This window comes from Setaria italica, chromosome I (genome assembly GCF_000263155.2).
Source record: "Setaria italica strain Yugu1 chromosome I, Setaria_italica_v2.0, whole genome shotgun sequence".
NCBI lineage: Eukaryota > Viridiplantae > Streptophyta > Magnoliopsida > Poales > Poaceae > Setaria > Setaria italica.
This window is the reverse complement of record NC_028450.1, coordinates 9,681,596-9,699,044: the sequence shown is the minus strand read 5'-3', so window position 1 is coordinate 9,699,044 and position 17,449 is coordinate 9,681,596. Positions and strand designations below refer to the sequence as shown.

At 46.8% G+C, this 17,449-nt stretch overlaps 4 protein-coding genes across 4 annotated transcripts; 2 read left to right on the top strand and 2 right to left on the bottom strand.

Moving 5' to 3' along the window:
- Positions 1 to 2,322: 2,322 nt before the first annotated feature.
- Positions 2,323 to 3,983, bottom strand: LOC101754365 (pentatricopeptide repeat-containing protein At2g17670). Its single transcript, XM_004952051.4, has one exon. It carries the CDS (start codon positions 3,855 to 3,857, stop codon positions 2,688 to 2,690), a length of 1,170 nt encoding a protein of 389 aa, XP_004952108.1. The 5' UTR covers positions 3,858 to 3,983; the 3' UTR covers positions 2,323 to 2,687.
- A 586-nt stretch (positions 3,984 to 4,569) lies between these two features.
- LOC101753969 (choline/ethanolaminephosphotransferase 1) lies at positions 4,570 to 10,810 on the top strand. Its single transcript, XM_004952050.3, has 18 exons — positions 4,570 to 4,915; positions 5,830 to 5,839; positions 5,932 to 5,982; positions 6,137 to 6,214; positions 6,525 to 6,600; positions 6,683 to 6,705; positions 6,789 to 6,889; positions 7,325 to 7,419; positions 7,967 to 8,035; positions 8,232 to 8,301; positions 8,824 to 8,887; positions 8,974 to 9,014; positions 9,155 to 9,239; positions 9,465 to 9,527; positions 9,637 to 9,695; positions 9,780 to 9,832; positions 10,159 to 10,231; positions 10,319 to 10,810. Exons 1-18 carry the CDS (start codon positions 4,779 to 4,781, stop codon positions 10,338 to 10,340), a joined length of 1,170 nt encoding a protein of 389 aa, XP_004952107.1. The 5' UTR covers positions 4,570 to 4,778; the 3' UTR covers positions 10,341 to 10,810.
- A 401-nt stretch (positions 10,811 to 11,211) lies between these two features.
- Positions 11,212 to 13,676, top strand: LOC101753140 (GDSL esterase/lipase At5g55050). Its single transcript, XM_004952048.3, has 5 exons — positions 11,212 to 11,499; positions 11,732 to 11,898; positions 12,535 to 12,768; positions 12,916 to 13,165; positions 13,291 to 13,676. The coding sequence occupies exons 1-5, from the start codon at positions 11,244 to 11,246 to the stop codon at positions 13,509 to 13,511; spliced, it is 1,128 nt and encodes a 375-aa protein (XP_004952105.1). The 5' UTR covers positions 11,212 to 11,243; the 3' UTR covers positions 13,512 to 13,676.
- On the bottom strand, positions 12,266 to 15,685 carry LOC101753545 (pentatricopeptide repeat-containing protein At2g17033). Its single transcript, XM_004952049.3, has 2 exons — positions 15,349 to 15,685; positions 12,266 to 14,761 (listed from the first exon to the last, which is right to left on the bottom strand). Exons 1-2 carry the CDS (start codon positions 15,622 to 15,624, stop codon positions 13,604 to 13,606), a joined length of 1,434 nt encoding a protein of 477 aa, XP_004952106.1. The 5' UTR covers positions 15,625 to 15,685; the 3' UTR covers positions 12,266 to 13,603.
- Positions 15,686 to 17,449: the final 1,764 nt, after the last annotated feature.

The following is a 17,449-nucleotide window of genomic DNA, read 5'->3' as shown; positions in this document are numbered from 1 at the left end:
CTTCTCACCTTCTCCTGCGCTGATCTTCAACTTTGTGAGCCACTCCTCCTGAGTCATGAGGAGCCGCCCCTGGTTTTCAACGACCGGAGATGGCTTGCAGCGCTGCTCGACGGCACGCAATCTTCTGGTGACCTCCTCCACAGATACGGTGCTCAAGTCGAGAAGAGTCTCGATTGCGATCGCTACCTGGGAGAGGTGCTCGGGGATGACTTGTAGTATCTTCCGCACGATGTCAACGTCGGGGATGTCGTCACCGAGGATGCGAAGGTTGTTGGCGAGGCCAGTCACGCGGATGGAGAAATCCTCCGCCGACTCCCCTTCCTTCCAACCCAACACTGCAAACTCGCGCCGGAGCTGCTGGGTGTTGGACTCGCGCACGCGCTCGACGCCGACGCGGATCGTCGTCACTGCCTCCCACACTGCTTGCGCCGTGCGCTTACCCCGGAGCGTGGGCAGCATCTCCGCCGGGGCGGAGCGCAGAATGGCCGCCAATGCCAAGCGATCGTCGCGGTACTCGACCTCCTCGCCGTCTTCAGGCTCGATGGCGTACCAGATCCCCGCTACCTCCATGTTCACCTGCATCAGCATTGCCCATTCATGGTAATTGGAACGGGTGAGCGTCGGGTACTGGATGGTGGCGCCTGTCTCCTTGATCGTGCGCTTGACGATGATCTCCGGGTGACGACGGCCGCAGCGGGACGTGGGGAAGGGCGACGGACGACGGCGTCGCGGCGGTGTGTGCGAGCGTCTGCCATGCGGTGCTGAGCGCGCGGACATGATCAGGTCCCTCTCTCGATAGCTCTGGTACCAAATGTCAGCCGGACTCACTCCGGCCAAGATCAAACAGCACTTAAAGAAGAATGGAGGATGAACTCTGGAACTTGGTGTCGCGAACTGCACACGACATTTTCTGTCTTAGCCTTTATTTATACATGCGACCCTGGACATCACTCGCCACGACGCGCACGCCGGCGAGATTACAGGACGCGCTCAAACTCCAGTTAAGCCGGACAGTTGGGCTCTTTGTGAAACAAACTAACCGACTAACAGACACATACTACTGAACACAAGTTTAAAGAAGCTAACAGGCTATACGTATCCCCTGTAGCCCAAACACCCTGTCACTGTCACTGACCACTCCGGTCCACCCACCACGATGCCGCTTCCTATACTTTGCTGGCGTACTCCTCTCTTCCGTTTTCTTCATGCTGTTGTGCTTGCTGCAGAGGTCAGTGCTGGGACACCATCTTACCTGATCGTCTTGGTGCCCTCCTCGGTCTCGATGCATAATTCAGCGTACTATTCGTATGCATTTAGTTTCTGATGCTCGACGCACAGCTCAAAGAAGGCTCAAAGCTGATTCTCCACACAACAATCCATCAAAATCACAAGCCGTTACCGGGAGAACAAAATTCTGAATTCCTTTTTACCACAGAAGAATACACAATAACATAGCATATGAACCTCCCAAGTACATTTTGTAGATGGATATTCAGACAGGCAAAGCACATCTGAAGATCCTCCGGTGACCAAGCCACACCGGTAGTGCTTTCAGGTAGAGCGAGCCCCTTCCATAGCAAGAGATCCCAAACTCTTCTCGAAGATGAACCAGCACTATAGAGCATATGGTCATTGCTCAGTATCAAATCTGCAATGTGTATGATCAGCCTTGTGCTCTTCTATAGTTTTATCCACTGGTTGATTGATTATCTGCAAAGGTGGGTAGCCAAGTGTTGAAGCACAAAGCAGAAAACTGTAGCATGAGTTGCAGATATGCTGTTGAACCAGACAGTCATACAAAAAGGCGTGACAGTTCATAGGAAATTAGTCATCATCTCCCTACGAGCCCTTCAAGCCATGGTAGTCCTTTGCCAATGGGAGCTGATGGGAATTGCTAAGATCATCACAGAAGTGACTCAAAACATACTGAATGACAATTCATTACTAGGTGGGGAAGATGACAGATCCTAATAGGTTGGTGAAGATTACTTCCAGGAAATAAAAGATATTATTGGCAGGAAATGGTAAGTAAGCGATCATTGACCAAAACTACACTTGCCTCTGATTCCCAGGTACACTTGCTGGATGCTGCAGGAAAATCAAGACATCAATATCAACCCAGCCTTGTAATTTTGCATGATTGTACCCAAGGGGACACCATGAAACAGGTAAAAGTGCTACATCTTATTATCAGGTACTGCCTTGGAGTTCATTTATCCAGATCCAATAGACGTATTTACAGCAGCAGCTCCAATAGACATATTACGACAGTTTCTTACCTTGTACTTTTCATGGTAATCATTGAAAAGAAATCATTCCTCATAGGAAGAACATAACTTCTGTGTTTATGTAAAACATTTCCCAGAGGATAAACATAATACATGTTTGTTTACATCAAGGTGCTACCCACTACATGACCATAGCAAGCAAAGGCATACATGACTAAAGCTTGTGCCATCTCTACCTCTAAATGACTCAAGGTGCATTTTTTTTTGGACATCCCATTCTTACATTTCGGATGAGCAAGAAACAACATGATCAGTCCCCAAAAATATAGCCTGAATCCAAATGCATTCGTAGATATTCATCGTATCAGCCTGACAATGTTTCACTAAATGAAGAAACCAAGTACCAGCAGCAAAGAAACTGCCACCTCTCATTTTCAGATACTCTCCTTCCAAATTCAGTCATGACTTCATCTTGCGCAGCCACTTGAGCGAGTTCTCTAGCTCAGTATATGCCGTGACCTCTGTGAAACTCTTGGTCTCAATGGCATAATCAAACACCTCATAAGCATCGGCAACGCTCCCCGATCGACACAACACCCTGACAAAGGTGGCATACGCTGGCGCCTCCATCTTCATCCCAGCCTGTACCATGGACTTGTACACCTCAACGGCCTTGTCCAGCTTCTTGTTCTTGCAGAGCCCCATGAGCAGCGTGTTGTAGGTGCGCTCATTGGGCTCACACCCCTTGGCCTCCATCTCATCGAGCAATTTAAGCGCCCCAAGCGCATCACCCTTGACGCACATCCCGTTCATGAGCGAGGTGTAGGTGATGACGTCCGGGAAGTGCCCCTGCGCGGCCATGGTGTCGAGGAATGTCCTGGCCTTGGCGACCATCCCCCCGCGCGCGAGTCCGTAGACGATCGTGTTGTAGGTGACGAGGTCGGGCTCGACGCCGTCGGCCTTCATCCGCCGGAGCACGGCGAGGAGGCCGGCCGTGTCGGAGGCCGCGACGTGCGCCTTCATGAGGGCGTTGTAGAGGTGCGCGTCGGCGCGGACGCCGTGGTCGGCGAGCACCGGGAGGAGGCGGGAGATCTCGCGCGGGTCGCCGCGGTGGCAGACGACGTCGGCGAGCGCGAGCAGCGCCCCGCGCGGGGCCGTCGAGGAGGGCGAGGGGTCGGGCGGGGACGGGGACGGGGGCGGGTGGAGCTTGTTGAGCAGGTCCCGCGCCGCGGCGACGGAGCGGTGGACGGCGAGGCGGCGGAGGAGGAGCGCGAGGGAGTAGGTCGGGAGCGGGACCGCAGGGGGCGCCTTGAGGGCCAGGGCCACCGCCGCGTCAATGTCATCGTCCGCCGCGGCGCGGATGGCGGCGGCGAGGTCCGCGGGGGTCCTGATGGGCTTCCGCTCCTCCTGCACTGCCGGGGCCGCGTCGTTGGCGTCAGCGGGGGCAAGGGATCCCGGGGGTTTGGGGCCCTTGTGGGGCTTGCGGTGGAGTTTGGCAGTGTTGGCGGGGCGACGCGCGGGCGGGGGAGCCGGCGGCGGCGCGGAGGAGGCGGCGTGGGGTTTGGACTTGGGGACGAGGGCAACGGGGAGCCTGGCAGCGGCGCGCATGGCGTGCGGCACCTTCCCCATCCTCCGCCTGCCTCCTACCTATTCACGGGTAACGGCGGCGACCAGTAGGTAGGGAGGGAGGGGTTCGGGCGGCGGGCGGCGGCGTGGAGGCGTGTGGAATGGAATGGAGGAGACGACAGACGAGTTGTGTTGTGGGCTGGGCGTGTAGCAAAGCGGAAGGCCGGTTTGAGCCCAAGAAAAGAGTTGTGGGCCTGTCCGTGGAGACTGCCCCGACCCAACCGGCGACGACAACGGCGAGTGGCCCGCCGTTCACGCGACGGCAGCTCGCCGGCTCACTGACGGCGCCGGGCCCACTTGCACAGCCGCAGATAGCTCATAGCTGGCCCTCGCTTCAGTCCCCCTCCACTTTCCGCGATTCTATTCCCGTGGTCCCCGGCGATTGTTCCTCTGCTCGTAAATCACCAGACATGCCTGCCAAAATTCTCACTCATACTATATGTTTCCTTTCAAATTTCCTTTTAAAAAAATCTTTGTTAACTTGCTGTGATAAATATTAGGTTTGCGCTGGACTTGCCCTACTTTTCTCATATTCTTTCAATTTTCTATAAAAAAAATTTGGAATTGGATCGAAGCCACACGCCCGCACGTGATTGACTGACTGGCGCCACCCGACAGGAATACCGTAGATGCGGAGGGACCAGATCGCAAAAGCGCGCGGCTCCATTCCGCTCCCCACCCTTCGTTTCCTTTCGTCGTCGTCCCGGCGCCGGCGACCACCCCCCCCCACCCCACCCCACCCCACCCATGCCTCATTGAAAATTCCGTCCTCCCCCAATCGCATCGCGGCTCGCTCCCGGCATAAATTCCTCCTCCCCACGCGCCCTCCCTCTGCTCATTCCCTCCCCCCATCCGCCGCCTCATCCCTTCCCTCCCGGCTGCGGATTCGGATTTGGGGATTGCGGCAGCGCGCTTCCAAGGGAGATGGGTTACATTGGCCACCACGGCGTCGCCACGCTGCGCCGCTACAAGTACAGCGGCGTCGACCACTCGCTCGTCGCCAAGTACATCCTCCAGCCCTTCTGGTCCCGATTCGTCAACATCTTCCCGCTATGGTTCCCGTAAGCACCGCCATCCCCACCTGGCTACATCCCTCCTCTCCTCCTCTCCCCGTTCCTGCTTCCGTCGACGTCAACCTCGAGCTCTCTCCCGTGCTAAATGCGCGATGCGAGCGACTGCCTCTGTAAGGATAAGCTACAGTTGTTTTCGTACCCAGAGTGTCTCTGCCTCCACCATCTCGCCAGCCTGTTTTCCATTGGCTACTAGCGCGATCTGGTTCTGAATCATTTGCTTGTGCGGCATGGCATGGCGTGCTTGTGATCTGGGTAATTTGATCTTCGCTGCTCCTAATCTTCTGTAATGCGGAGTCCCGAGCTTTAGCATAGCATGAGGAATCATCTTAGCTTTGGATACCATCTTGCAGGGCGCTGCATACACTGAGAAAGCAGCAGCTTTTGCTTAGTGGCTCCTCCTTGCAAAGCTGATAAGGACTGTTTTCAATATGTTCTAAGTTCTATAGATTAGTTCCTGCTTAGTTTATAAAGCATGCCTTCAATGTGGAACATGAGGATTACGATCCGTGCCTTTAATGCTGACATCTTTACTTTCTTTATGTAGGAGCAAGCAATTAAAATCTTGCCATTCTTTGATTTTACTGCTGTAATTCAGTTGTCTCCTGCGAGCTTATTGCACATTGTGCGTTTTATTTTATCCCGTTGTTTGCTGTTTAGCTGCGCAGTTTACCACTCTTGATAAAGCACACCATATCTGCAAATTGTGCGCTTTATTTTATCCCGCTGTTTGCTAATTAGCTGCAAAGTTTACCACTTTTGATAAAGCATACCATATCTGCAGTCTAATCTTCAACCTAATGCTCGTGCGCATCGAGTTGCATCTTTTTCTTAGTTTTGTGCATTGAGTGCTAACCTTCTTTATTCTTATCTTTTGTGGGTATCCATGTTGGGATGATCTGCAGACCAAACATGGTGAGAATTCAATTCGCATGCTGCTACTATGAGCTATGCTGCTTTTTTTGCAATCCTGATACAACATTGGCGCTTGCTTTGTTTTATTCCAGATTACGCTGACAGGTTTCATGTTTCTACTGACATCGGCATTCCTTGGCTTTGTAAGTATCTTACGGCAGTAAAGTTGTCAATACGTATGATATTGTATTTTTCTGACTTATATATGTGAGAGTTCTCTTTCTTCTTGATCACAGTACTACAGTGCTAATGGTCCAGTAACATTGAGCCTTATTACCGTTTCCATTTTACCTGCAGTTATATTCACCTCATCTAGATACAGCGCCCCCCAGATGGGTTCACCTTGCTCATGGATTGCTTCTCTTCCTTTATCAGGTCTGTCAAACTTTATGTGCTCACCCAAATATGCATTTCTTTGCTTACTACCATATACTTCCTTCGCAGCGTAACATAAGTCTGTCATTCAGCTAGCACTCCAATTTGTCAGTCTGCACTAGTAGCATTTTTTAAATTTCAAGGCATCTGTTCACCATGGTACCTAGGTTTTGTAATTAATTTGAATATCTTTCTGAACATCTCATGGGGTTTTCCTCTTTTCCTGGGATTTAATAGCTTCATGTTTTTTATGAATATATCATGTCAAACTTTCAATTATTTTAGTTTAAATGGAATGATATTGATGCAGACATTTGATGCTGTTGATGGAAAACAAGCAAGGCGTACCAACTCATCAAGTCCTTTAGGCGAGCTTTTTGACCATGGTAATCTCTCCTTTAAACTTAAGTTTGTGGACTCAGTTTTAAGAAAGCCCATATGATGCTGACAAGTTTTTATTCCATGCAGGATGTGATGCTCTTGCCTGTGCTGTAAGGCCACCTGTCAACTTTTTCCTTTCAAGTGCAATGATTCTGAAATTGTTGTGAACTAATTATTATATTTTATCTATTAGTTTGAGTCCTTGGCTTTTGGAAGCACGGCAATGTGTGGAAAGGCTACCTTCTGGTTTTGGGTTATTTCAGCTGTCCCATTTTACTTCGCAACCTGGGAGCAGTGAGTTCTTGTGTTCTTGCCCAGTGGTCGTAGTTCTATATTCTTACAATCTTGCCAAATGTGTCGTTCTGTAGATTGATGTCTTACAAGACTGCAAGTCTTCTGGAGGCTTTCTAATTTTCAAAAGCCGAACAAATTCTATTTTTCTTTCACCTGTATGGACCTTAAAACTTGATGTCTTACATTTGTTCTAGTGGTTCATTATGGATGATTTGGTCTTGTTCATGAATATGTTTGTCATGTGGGAAGTGCATTAATGCTTTTGGAAAGTGAATACACACTTGTGTAATTAAAAATAGGGATATATTGGAACTACCCGCTGCCCTACTGAGATTTGCATACTTTTTGTTGTTTATTATGATGCTTTCTTTTCAATTTTTGTTGCAATGGTTTCTTTTTTTATCCTGTAATCTCACACTTCATTGCTTTGTGCAGCTTTTTCACAAATACACTTATTCTTCCTATAGTAAATGGACCAACTGAAGGCCTTATGCTGATCTACTTGTGCCATATTTTCACCTTTTTCACAGGTATTAGAGCATCTCCAAGAGTGCCCAATATATAATTCCAATAATTAGTTTTGGGAATGAATGTGGAAAAAGAATGCTCCAACAGTTGTCTATTTAAGTTTCCAATTTTTCCGCATGTCCAATACATACTCCATCTACAGCTAAATTTGCCCTCCTCTCCATGCTCCCAAAACTCGCGGTAAAAAAAGGCCAAGAAAAAAGAAATCCCGCAGTTACTGTTCACAGCTAGAAAAAAAAAGTTTTGGCCCCAAACATGGATGATGTGGCAAGAATTGAATCTTTTTGGGACTAATTTTTTGGTAACTGTTGGTTGTAAGGGGTATTTTTTCCTCCCAATAATTTTTGGCAAGGTCCCAAAACTATATTTTTTGGACTTTATTTTTTAGGCACTCTCGGAGATGCTCTTATTTGATTTAAACTGTCAATTTTCATGCTTACCTGGTCTCTGTGGAACTTAGAAAAAAAATGTGTTCCCTTGCTAATTCACTGTACATACTCATGTGGACTTCCATATGGCTGTACTAATAGTTCATCATTCCTTTTGTAGGAGCTGAGTGGTGGGCACAGGATTTCCAGAAGTCAATGCCCCTACTGGGTTGGGTTCCTCTTATTCCTGGTATAGATGCTACCATTTTGTTGTGTTTATATTTATATTATCATATGGTCATCAAGTTCTTTGATTCTATCGCCATCTATATCACCTATTTCCGTTTTCCCCCCTATTAATACTCTATGAAAGCTTCATTGTGAAGTCGCAAGACAAAATGACATTTCCTATACTGAAGTTTATTGCTCATTGCCTCTTTTCCCAGAAATCCCTGTCTATGACATCGTGCTGGGTCTTATGATTGCTTTTGCTGTAATCCCAACAATTGGATCTAAGTAAGTTCAGTATACATGTATTATTTTCTAGTGGTGTTTTCTGCTGCTGGATGTTCTATATGGTTCTTCTGCATATTATATGACCCTTTGATATTCTCTTTAACGCCCTCTAAAATTACATTAGATGTTATATTAATTTAAGTCAAAGAAATAACAAGCATATTTTAATCTGTAGTTTATTATATTGCTTCATGTGTAAGAAGATCAATTCATCTTTCTGATAAAAAAGGAATAGTTTGTCTTTAATTGAAAATTTGTCCATGAAGTAAATCTGCTGAAGAGATTGATAGTGAAGTTACAGTTGCAAATTGGACAACCAGATGGGCTGATACATGGAATAGCATAGTCCTAGATCAAGTTAATGAAGCAATTGATACTCTTTTAAGCTGATACATATCTCTGCACAATATATCTGAGTTGAATGAGTACCTTATTTGCTTAATCTTTGAGCTTATCATATTTTATAATTTTGAATCGGTTGAACATACCAATGTCGACTAAGTTAATATTGCAACTGTACAGCATTCACAATGTGTATAAAGTCGTTGAAGCAAGGAAAGGAAGCATGTTGTTGGCACTAGCCATGGTAATCTCTAAATTTATCTTTTTTTTAGTCTACTGTTGTGATTCTCTTTTCTTCATTTGATATTCTGCATTCTTCATTTGTGTCAGCTCTTTCCTTTTGGTTTGCTCTTGGCTGGAGTTCTTGTCTGGTAAGGCTGTTGAAACCTTTCCTTGCTTTATGTATATGAAGTTATGCATCACTCTACCTAGAACTTTGAGCTTGGCAGTCTAAGCTACCAGTCTAGGTGAAACCTCTAGTATATCACTTAACGATCATATTTTTATGCAGGTCCTACCTATCTCCTTCAGATATCATGAGAAATCAGCCGCATCTGCTAATTATTGGAACCGGTTTTGCATTTGGCTTTCTTGTGGTAAGGCTTTTATGCTGATTTTTATAACTAATGCCTTGTATATCTGTCCATTTCTGTGCCTATATGTGCACCTGCTCATTTGTAAATGGCACTTCTATGTTTAAGACTTAAAAGCATCGTGTCTTCATTTTTCCTTTTGATGTAATAAATGCCCTGTTTCAGAGATATAGCAGTACAGTGTAAATATATGGACATTACCTGATATCTGTTTATATTGTTCCACAGGGAAGAATGATTCTTGCTCACTTATGTGATGAACCCAAAGGTTTGAAAACAGGGATGTGCATGGTACTTTCTTGGAAAGCCAAATCCTTCTTTGTTCTCTTTTACACCATCCTTATATATGGGCATAAGGCCTATGCTAGCATGCTGAAAAATTGTGCTGTCCTTTTTACAGGCCCTTGCTTATTTTCCATTTGCAATTGCTAATGCACTGACTGCCCAGCTTGATGATGGGTGTGTGTCTGACTACCTTTTTCATTTGTTTTGTTTGTAATAGTTTCCTGGCTCAACTGATTTTATGGTCATTGATTGTTGCAGAAATCCCCTTGTTGATGAGCAGCTAGTTCTCTTAATGTACTGCTTATTTACAGGTACTGCATTATTCTCACAGCTTATCTTTTCAGTAACAAGCTACAGTTGTGCGCTAAAGTACTAATTTGATCTTGTTGTTGCTCAAAAATTAATATTTCTTTTTGCTGTTCTATTTATGCAAGATTAAATCTGCTAATTCATCATGATTTAAGGGTGTTTTACTGGTTGGTGGCTTGCAAACTTTAGATCAGTAACTCAAAGCTATTCATTCTGTTAAATTGCCTACGTACAAGAAATCATGAGAAATTGGCTGTAGGTTTTTAGCACGTCTTGCCTTGTACGAGCCCATGCAGTCTGATCTCACTATTTTGTTCAATCCTTGCAGTGGCACTGTACGTGCATTTTGCCACATCTGTTATTCATGAGATCACCAATGCGCTTGGGATTCATTGCTTCAGGTTTGTTAGCCATCAGTTCATTACCATCTTCTTTTCCACCTATTTTTATCACTCAATTGGTTGATACAGAATTTTGGCTTGTGACAGGATCACTAGGAAAAGGGCATAATGCACATCCATGAGCATCAGAGTTGCCCTGGATCGTAATCGATCACAACTGGTGACTGCCAGACAAGGAACATATTCTTATTTATCTCCATTACACGGATGCTGATTCCCAAATCACACATTTGCATCTGCCATTATTGGGATGGTGTCCCCTGAAATTCACTTCTGCTTGAAGAACTTGCAGACAGGAAGACAGACGAGAAGAAAGTGTATTTTCGAAACATTTAGTAGTATTATGTTGTATCTTACCCTGAGCATGGTACTCATGTAATGCTCGGCAAGAATTTTGTGGAGTATATTGAGCTGGTTGATAGATGCTGCCTCTGATATATTTCGACTGTAAGACGTATTGTTGAAACAATGTCCATCTTATATTCTTAAAAGAAGCATCACACACTACTACTGCTGTTTGATTGTAAGACGTATTGTTGAAGGAAGCATCACTTCCTTCAAGTGTGTCCATCCTATTTCAAGTGTCTTGTCAGCTGTGTTAGTTTATTGAGAACTGTTTGATTTTTCAAAAAGAAGAATAATACAAGCATTCGGTTCTCTCCTGTCCTCAAAATGAATTCTCCTCATCTCATAAGAATGTAATCAAATCAGTACATCAGAGAAGAGCATTTGATTTTTATGGGCTTGGGCTAGGGCTACTTACTTCACTAGTTGAGTACCAAAAGAACACAATGAATTGGTAAACAACTACGAGGAGTCGCACTGCCAATGCCATTACTGGCACAAACGGAACGTGACAGCTAATGATCAATTCATTCGGTTAGTTGAGTTTTGTTTACTATTTACCTCTGGCAAATTAACTTTTCGTGCAATCACATCCGTATAAATATGCCCACATGCTTGCTGGATCGTGCAACACACTGACACACCACTCCCGCGGCTGTGGCCATCCATGGCTGTGCGACAAGCTGCTGCTGCGGCGGCGGCGGCAATTCTTGTGGCAATAGCGGCGGAGGCGGCGAGTGTGGCCGCCGGGGCCAAGGTCCCGGCGATGTACGTGTTCGGCGACTCCACGGCCGACGTGGGGAACAACGACTACCTGCCGTGGAGCATCGCCAGGGCCGACTTCCCCCACAACGGCGTCGACTTCCCCGGCGGCAAGCCCACCGGCAGGTTCAGCAACGGCCTCATCGGCGTCGACTTCATCGGTGAGCAATACAATGGCCACTGTAAATACTTAACTACAACGCTCATGAAGACAGCTCACAGAACAATGCAGCAAATTAAAACTTCGTTCAGAAATATTGATGCAGCAAAAGTGCGTTGAATTTACAGCGGTTGATACTGATTTCTGCAACATTTCTCTGACAGACAGATAAGCTCCGATGAATGAAATTTTGAACGGATGCGTTTTGTTCTTGTTGTGATAAAATTTTTCAGCCATTGCCATGGGGTTCAGCAGGAGCCCACCGCCATACCTCTCACTCTTGGCCAATGCTGCCAACAGCAGCAGTGAGATGACGAGGAACATGACGATGGCAGCTGCAGCAGCCTACGCTACCGGAGCTAACTTTGCTTCTGGAGGCTCTGGCCTTCTTGATTCCACTGTATGTCCACCCGCATATTTGTTTCATCTCTCATTGCTCATTCTATGTTTTTGAGACTTGATCTTATCCTCAACAGATACCTTAAGTGACATCATGCTATAATTTATGATTAATCAAAATCTCAATTAACTTGGTTTAGTTGTCTAGGAGGCTTTAGCTTTTTTAGGCTTATTTTTTTTAGATAAAGGAACAAACAAGGTTCCAGCCTTTTACATTGTTATGTAGCAACCTCCAAAATTATTACATCGTAGCAAACTTAGGCTTACGGTACGCTTCAAGCACTATATGTGTGATGACTGGACACACTTTTTGGTAGTAATGACTGGACGCACTTTTTGGTACATAAATCTTTAATGGTAACTGTACATCAAGTGAACTTTTTGGTACATAAATCTTTAATGGTAACTGTACATCAAGTGATTCAATACTACCTAAAGATGAAAAGATTGGTCACAAAAGTTCAACCGAAATAGCATCTTTTGTACTCAGCTCATGAATTTGGTGAAACGCATATGTGATTGTCAAGAATTTTTCTCCCTTACAAATTAAATTGCTAGTACAATCAACATTACCTAGTACCATAATTACTCCGAAGAAAACCACTAACACCAAAATTCCAAATGGTCAATACAACAGGGATCTACAATCAGCATGACGCAGCAGATAGAGTACTTCTCAGACCTTAAAGACCAGATGTCAACCAGACTGAGTGCTGGCAGAGTGTCAGCCTTGCTGTCAAAATCCATCTTCCTCATAAGCGCTGGGGCGAATGATGCCTTCGACTTCTTCTTACAGAACAGATCACCAGACTCCACCGCCATTCAGCAGTTCTCTGAAGCTATGATTTCCACGTATGATAGCCATGTCAAAGTAAGAACTCTAGTCATCATACGTTATCATACTCGGAAGATGGAAGTCAGGAGCTCTAAGCACAAGAGCTGAAGTGCTGAAGTGCTGACAAAAGAAGTGGATGCTTTTATCAACTATAACTGTATCTGTATATTTACTTTTCTGCAGACACTGTACAATTTGGGAGCGAGGAAATTCGTGGTGATCAATGTGCCACTAATTGGGTGCTGTCCATACTTGAGAAGCCAGAACCCAACCGGAGAATGTGTTGAGCCCTTGAATCAGTTGGCCAAGAGCCTGAATGATGGAATCAGGGACCTGTTCAGCAATCTCAGCTCAGAAATGCACGGCATGAAGTACTCCATTGCCAGTGCTTATGAGCTTGTCTCTAGTTTGATTAAAAAACCCCATGCGGCTGGTAAGTTGCAAAAACTGAGCAGGAGTATTCTGGATATGAAACCCACACATCGAACATTGTAATAGCACTGATTTGCCGCATCTTTCTCCAGTATTTCTGCAGCGTTGATCACTTTTTCCCTGCAGGGTTGGAGGAGGTGAAGAGTGCATGCTGCGGTGATGGCAGATTCAATGCTGAGAGAGGGTGCACCCCCAGCTCCAGCTGCTGCAGTGACCGCAGCAAGTACCTCTTCTGGGACCTTCTGCACCCTACTCAGGCTACTTCCAAGTTTGCGGGCCATGCCTTCTATGATGGACCAGCACAGTTCATCAGTCCCATCAGCATCAAGCAGCTAGTTGAGGCATAACACTCCCGCATCAGAACAAGGATTAGGCCAACACATATTTGAGCACCTTATGTAGACTTCCTATCATTCTACTCTGCAATTCATCTGAAAACCTACACGAGGGTGGAAAAAAATTGTCCAAGTTTTCTGAAAAGAGTAAATACAAATGGTTGTTGGCTCGATGCATCAGGTGATTTATCTGAAACCTCATCAGGCACTGGAAGGCTGGCAAGCCATCGCGTCACCCTATCTCGCTTTGCCACAAGACGCCCTTTGTTCCTTGTGGATAGCCGAAGGGGGCTCCCCATCCGGCTCAGAACCTCCTGTGCCAGCTCCCGCACTTTGGGTTCACCTCGGACATCACTGTGCTTCCCAATGCCACACACAACAGACACCTCCAACGGTAACGTACGGCCCTTAATCACATCCACCCACTGCAGCATCAACACATAGGCAGCGATTGTACTGAATCCATGCAGATTCAGCTTCACCTCTGTTTCAGACCACTCCATTGCCTTGTCCAACACTGACGAGGAGGCTAGAAGCTCGTGCACCAGTTCAGCTTCTGATGCTAGTGTAGATACAGACTTGAGCTTTTTGACCAACCCGGTCGTTGACAGTGGGAGTGAAGGATTCAATTCTTGAACCACTGAAGCAAGCGTGGGACATGAATTGAGCACAAAGTTGTATGCTTTTGTAGTTGGCACAATGCGCAGTTTTTTCATCTTCTTTAACCATGCCAGCATCTTGGAATGATCACGGCAGGAGCTGTAGCATGAAAGCACGATGTTCGCTGCGCCAGTGCCCAGGCGGATACCAGCATCTGACATGGATGCAATAACCCTCTCCATCTCAACTAACGAACCTGACTTGCCATAGCATTTCGCGACCAATCCAAACTGGAAGGCTTCAGGCTGGTAGCCGAGAGAGACCATCTCCCTAAGCGCTTCCTCAGCCTCAGTGGCTAGACCCATCAGGCACAAGGATTTTATCATGGCTGTGTAGGTCTTGTGCCTGGTGAGCGGCATTGACCGTAGCTCAGTGTAGAAATCCACTGCCCGATCTTTCAGCCCACGTGAGGAGAAAGCAGCCATGAGATCACAGTAGAAGAGAGCCACCTCATCGGTGGACTGGAGGTGCTGCGAGATGGAGTCAGAGATCAGGGACCTTGATTCTCCTGTGCTTCCATTTACTTCAAGCAAGGCAGCAACTGCAGCAGCATGAATAGAGCTCCATTTGAACCACCGGGCCATTGTGACTGCCTCATAGAACTGCGATAACAATAAAGATAACAAATTCAACGAATCAGATGATAATTTTTACTGCGAAGCCCATTTTAGATTAGAGTTCAACAAGGCTAGACCTTTCAATATATCCTTGGCATGCACATGCACAAATTATGAAATGACAGTTCGTCATGAAATGGTGAAAAAGGCACTCAGACACTACAGTAGCTGGAATTCAGAGCTAATAGCTACCAAAAGTTGAATTGGTTGCTCATAGATTATGATGCTACTTCAAGGACAGGACAGGCATCAACTTTCTGCACACAAGTCACCAAATTATGCAGGGGAAAGAATCAAGAAGCTGCCTTGGTACGGCTAGCCATAAAGACGTTGGAATTCAGAGGTAATAACTAGTGAAAGTTGAATCGGTTGCTCATAGATTGTGATGCTACTTTCAAGGACAGGAATGCATCAACTTTCTACAGACATGTCAGTTGTCACCAAACAATGCAGGGGAAAGAATCGAGAAGCTTTCTTGGCACGGCTAGATTCACACGGCTTTCCCCCAACGAGAGATGTGCGAGCAGGATGCAGAGGTTCTTATTAGCTCAGAGAGAGGACGCGGGGCGCACCGGGATGGCGAGGGGGTCGGAGTCCATGAGGAGCCTGGAGAGCGCGGCGAGGGCGGCGCGCTCCGACTTGGTGCCGACGTAGCTGCGGATGACGCGCTCGGCCGCGCCCGCCGTGACCGTGCGCTCCAGCTCCGACATGAGCCGCCGCTCGCTGCGCCAGCTGGAGCCCCCGCCCGACGCGACCCGGCGCAGCGACGCCGAAGCCGCGGGGGAGAACCTCCGGCGCCGCGCAGCCGCGGCCGGCGCCGGTGTCGATAGGGACGCCACCGCTGGCATTGCTGGTTGGACGGTGGCGGAGCAGAGCTCAGAGCTGTCCTGTGTCTTGGAATCGGATGAGATGACGATGCCTTATCGTATATCAGCACAGGCCCTACATACGAATATCTGGTCAAATTAAATATGTTTTACAAATGGTCAAATACTCTGATTTCTAAACACTCAAGTACATATTCTCGAAAAAAAATACTCAAGTACAAGTATAAGATATGTTTAAACACTCTGATTTTTAAATTCGGGTACATTAAAATTGCAGGGAAATATAACATGTAAGCTGAAACTGAAAGCGATGGCAACCGGCACATTTTTAGATGATTCTTTGTCCAAAATAATGCTTATATTTGCCACTGATTTTCTACTTACAGTTGAAATGTGGGGGGGAAATTGAATAGGTCCAAAATTTTCTACTTACTGTTTTACATCTATCGTGGATTTGCCAATTTATTTATCGTGTATTTCATTTTTGTTTAAGCAGCTAGCAGTACCAGTATCAGTGCCAGAAGCAGCACTACGGGAAACAGAACCTTTGCCGAGTGCCCCGGGCACTCGGCAAAGGCCTAAAAACACTCGGCAAAGTTAACACTCGGCAAAGCGCACACGGCAAATTTGGTGTCGGCAAAGACTAGTTCGCCGAGTGTCAAAACTCGGACACTCGGCAAACATGTTGCCGACGGCCAAAAAACACTCGGCGAAAAGATGTACTCGGCGAATTGCGGACTGACGGCGTCGGGTAATGGCGGGTTTGCCGAGTGCCAAACGGGAGGCACTCGGCAAACACCGGGTCTTTGCCGAGTGCCAACACTCGGCAAAGACCGGGAGTTTGCCGAGTGTCAGGCGCCTGGCACTCGGCAAACACGGTCCCTTTGCCGAGTGCCGGCTCCCGGGCACTCGGCAAAGCCGGTGCCTTTTGCCGTGTGCCGGGTCCCGGGCACTCGGCAAACCGGCCCCCTTTGCCGAGTGCCCTGACCGTAGCACTCGGCAAACAAGGCCCCTTTGCCGAGTGCCCTACACTCGGCAAAGTGACCAGAACCACCCCTTTTTCGACATTTTGCCACGTATAACGGACCCCTCTCAATTCACAATACACATATCACAGGCATTTATAATAAACAACCACATGGATAATTCACAACCACAGGCACAATTCATAAACATCACAGGCATAATTCAACATAAGCACGAAATAATCCATAAATCCAAGTTCTTGTCACAATTTAGTTTCCACATTGTTCACAACCAAGTCTACTTCCGTGGAGGCCAAGGAGACCACTGCGACAAATCTTGATCTTCATTATTCGAAGCCGCCGATTGATTCTGCACATAGGATAGGACATTCTGAGGTAACATCTAAAGTTGTCAAATTTAAACTATTGAATCTTAAGCACAATGTGTCAAGTGACTCACAGGAGTAGTCGTGGGTGGCTGAGGCGGAGGGAACATCATCGGCGGTGGCGGAGGCAAAGACTGTCCCATGCTTGAAGCAAAGGTCTGCATGTACTGGAACATCTGCTCCATCCTAATCCGGTTTTCCTCCTCCATCCTCCGCCGCATTTCCTCCATCTGCGCCGCCATCTCCTCTTGTTTCTTCCTTGATTCTTCCACCTGGGCCTACAATATTTTATTGCAATGTTATAATGCAAAGCTAAAGTACAACAACAAACGAACGATGAATGGAAGAGAAAGAACCTGTAGAGCCTCCATCTGGAACTGTGCAGCGGTGGGTCGTGGGCGTACCGCCGGGCTCGAGTCCGTGCTCCTAGCTCGGATCTGGGAGAGAGTGGGAGTAGAGGCCGTGTCGATGACGCCCTCGCCAATCCAATATCGG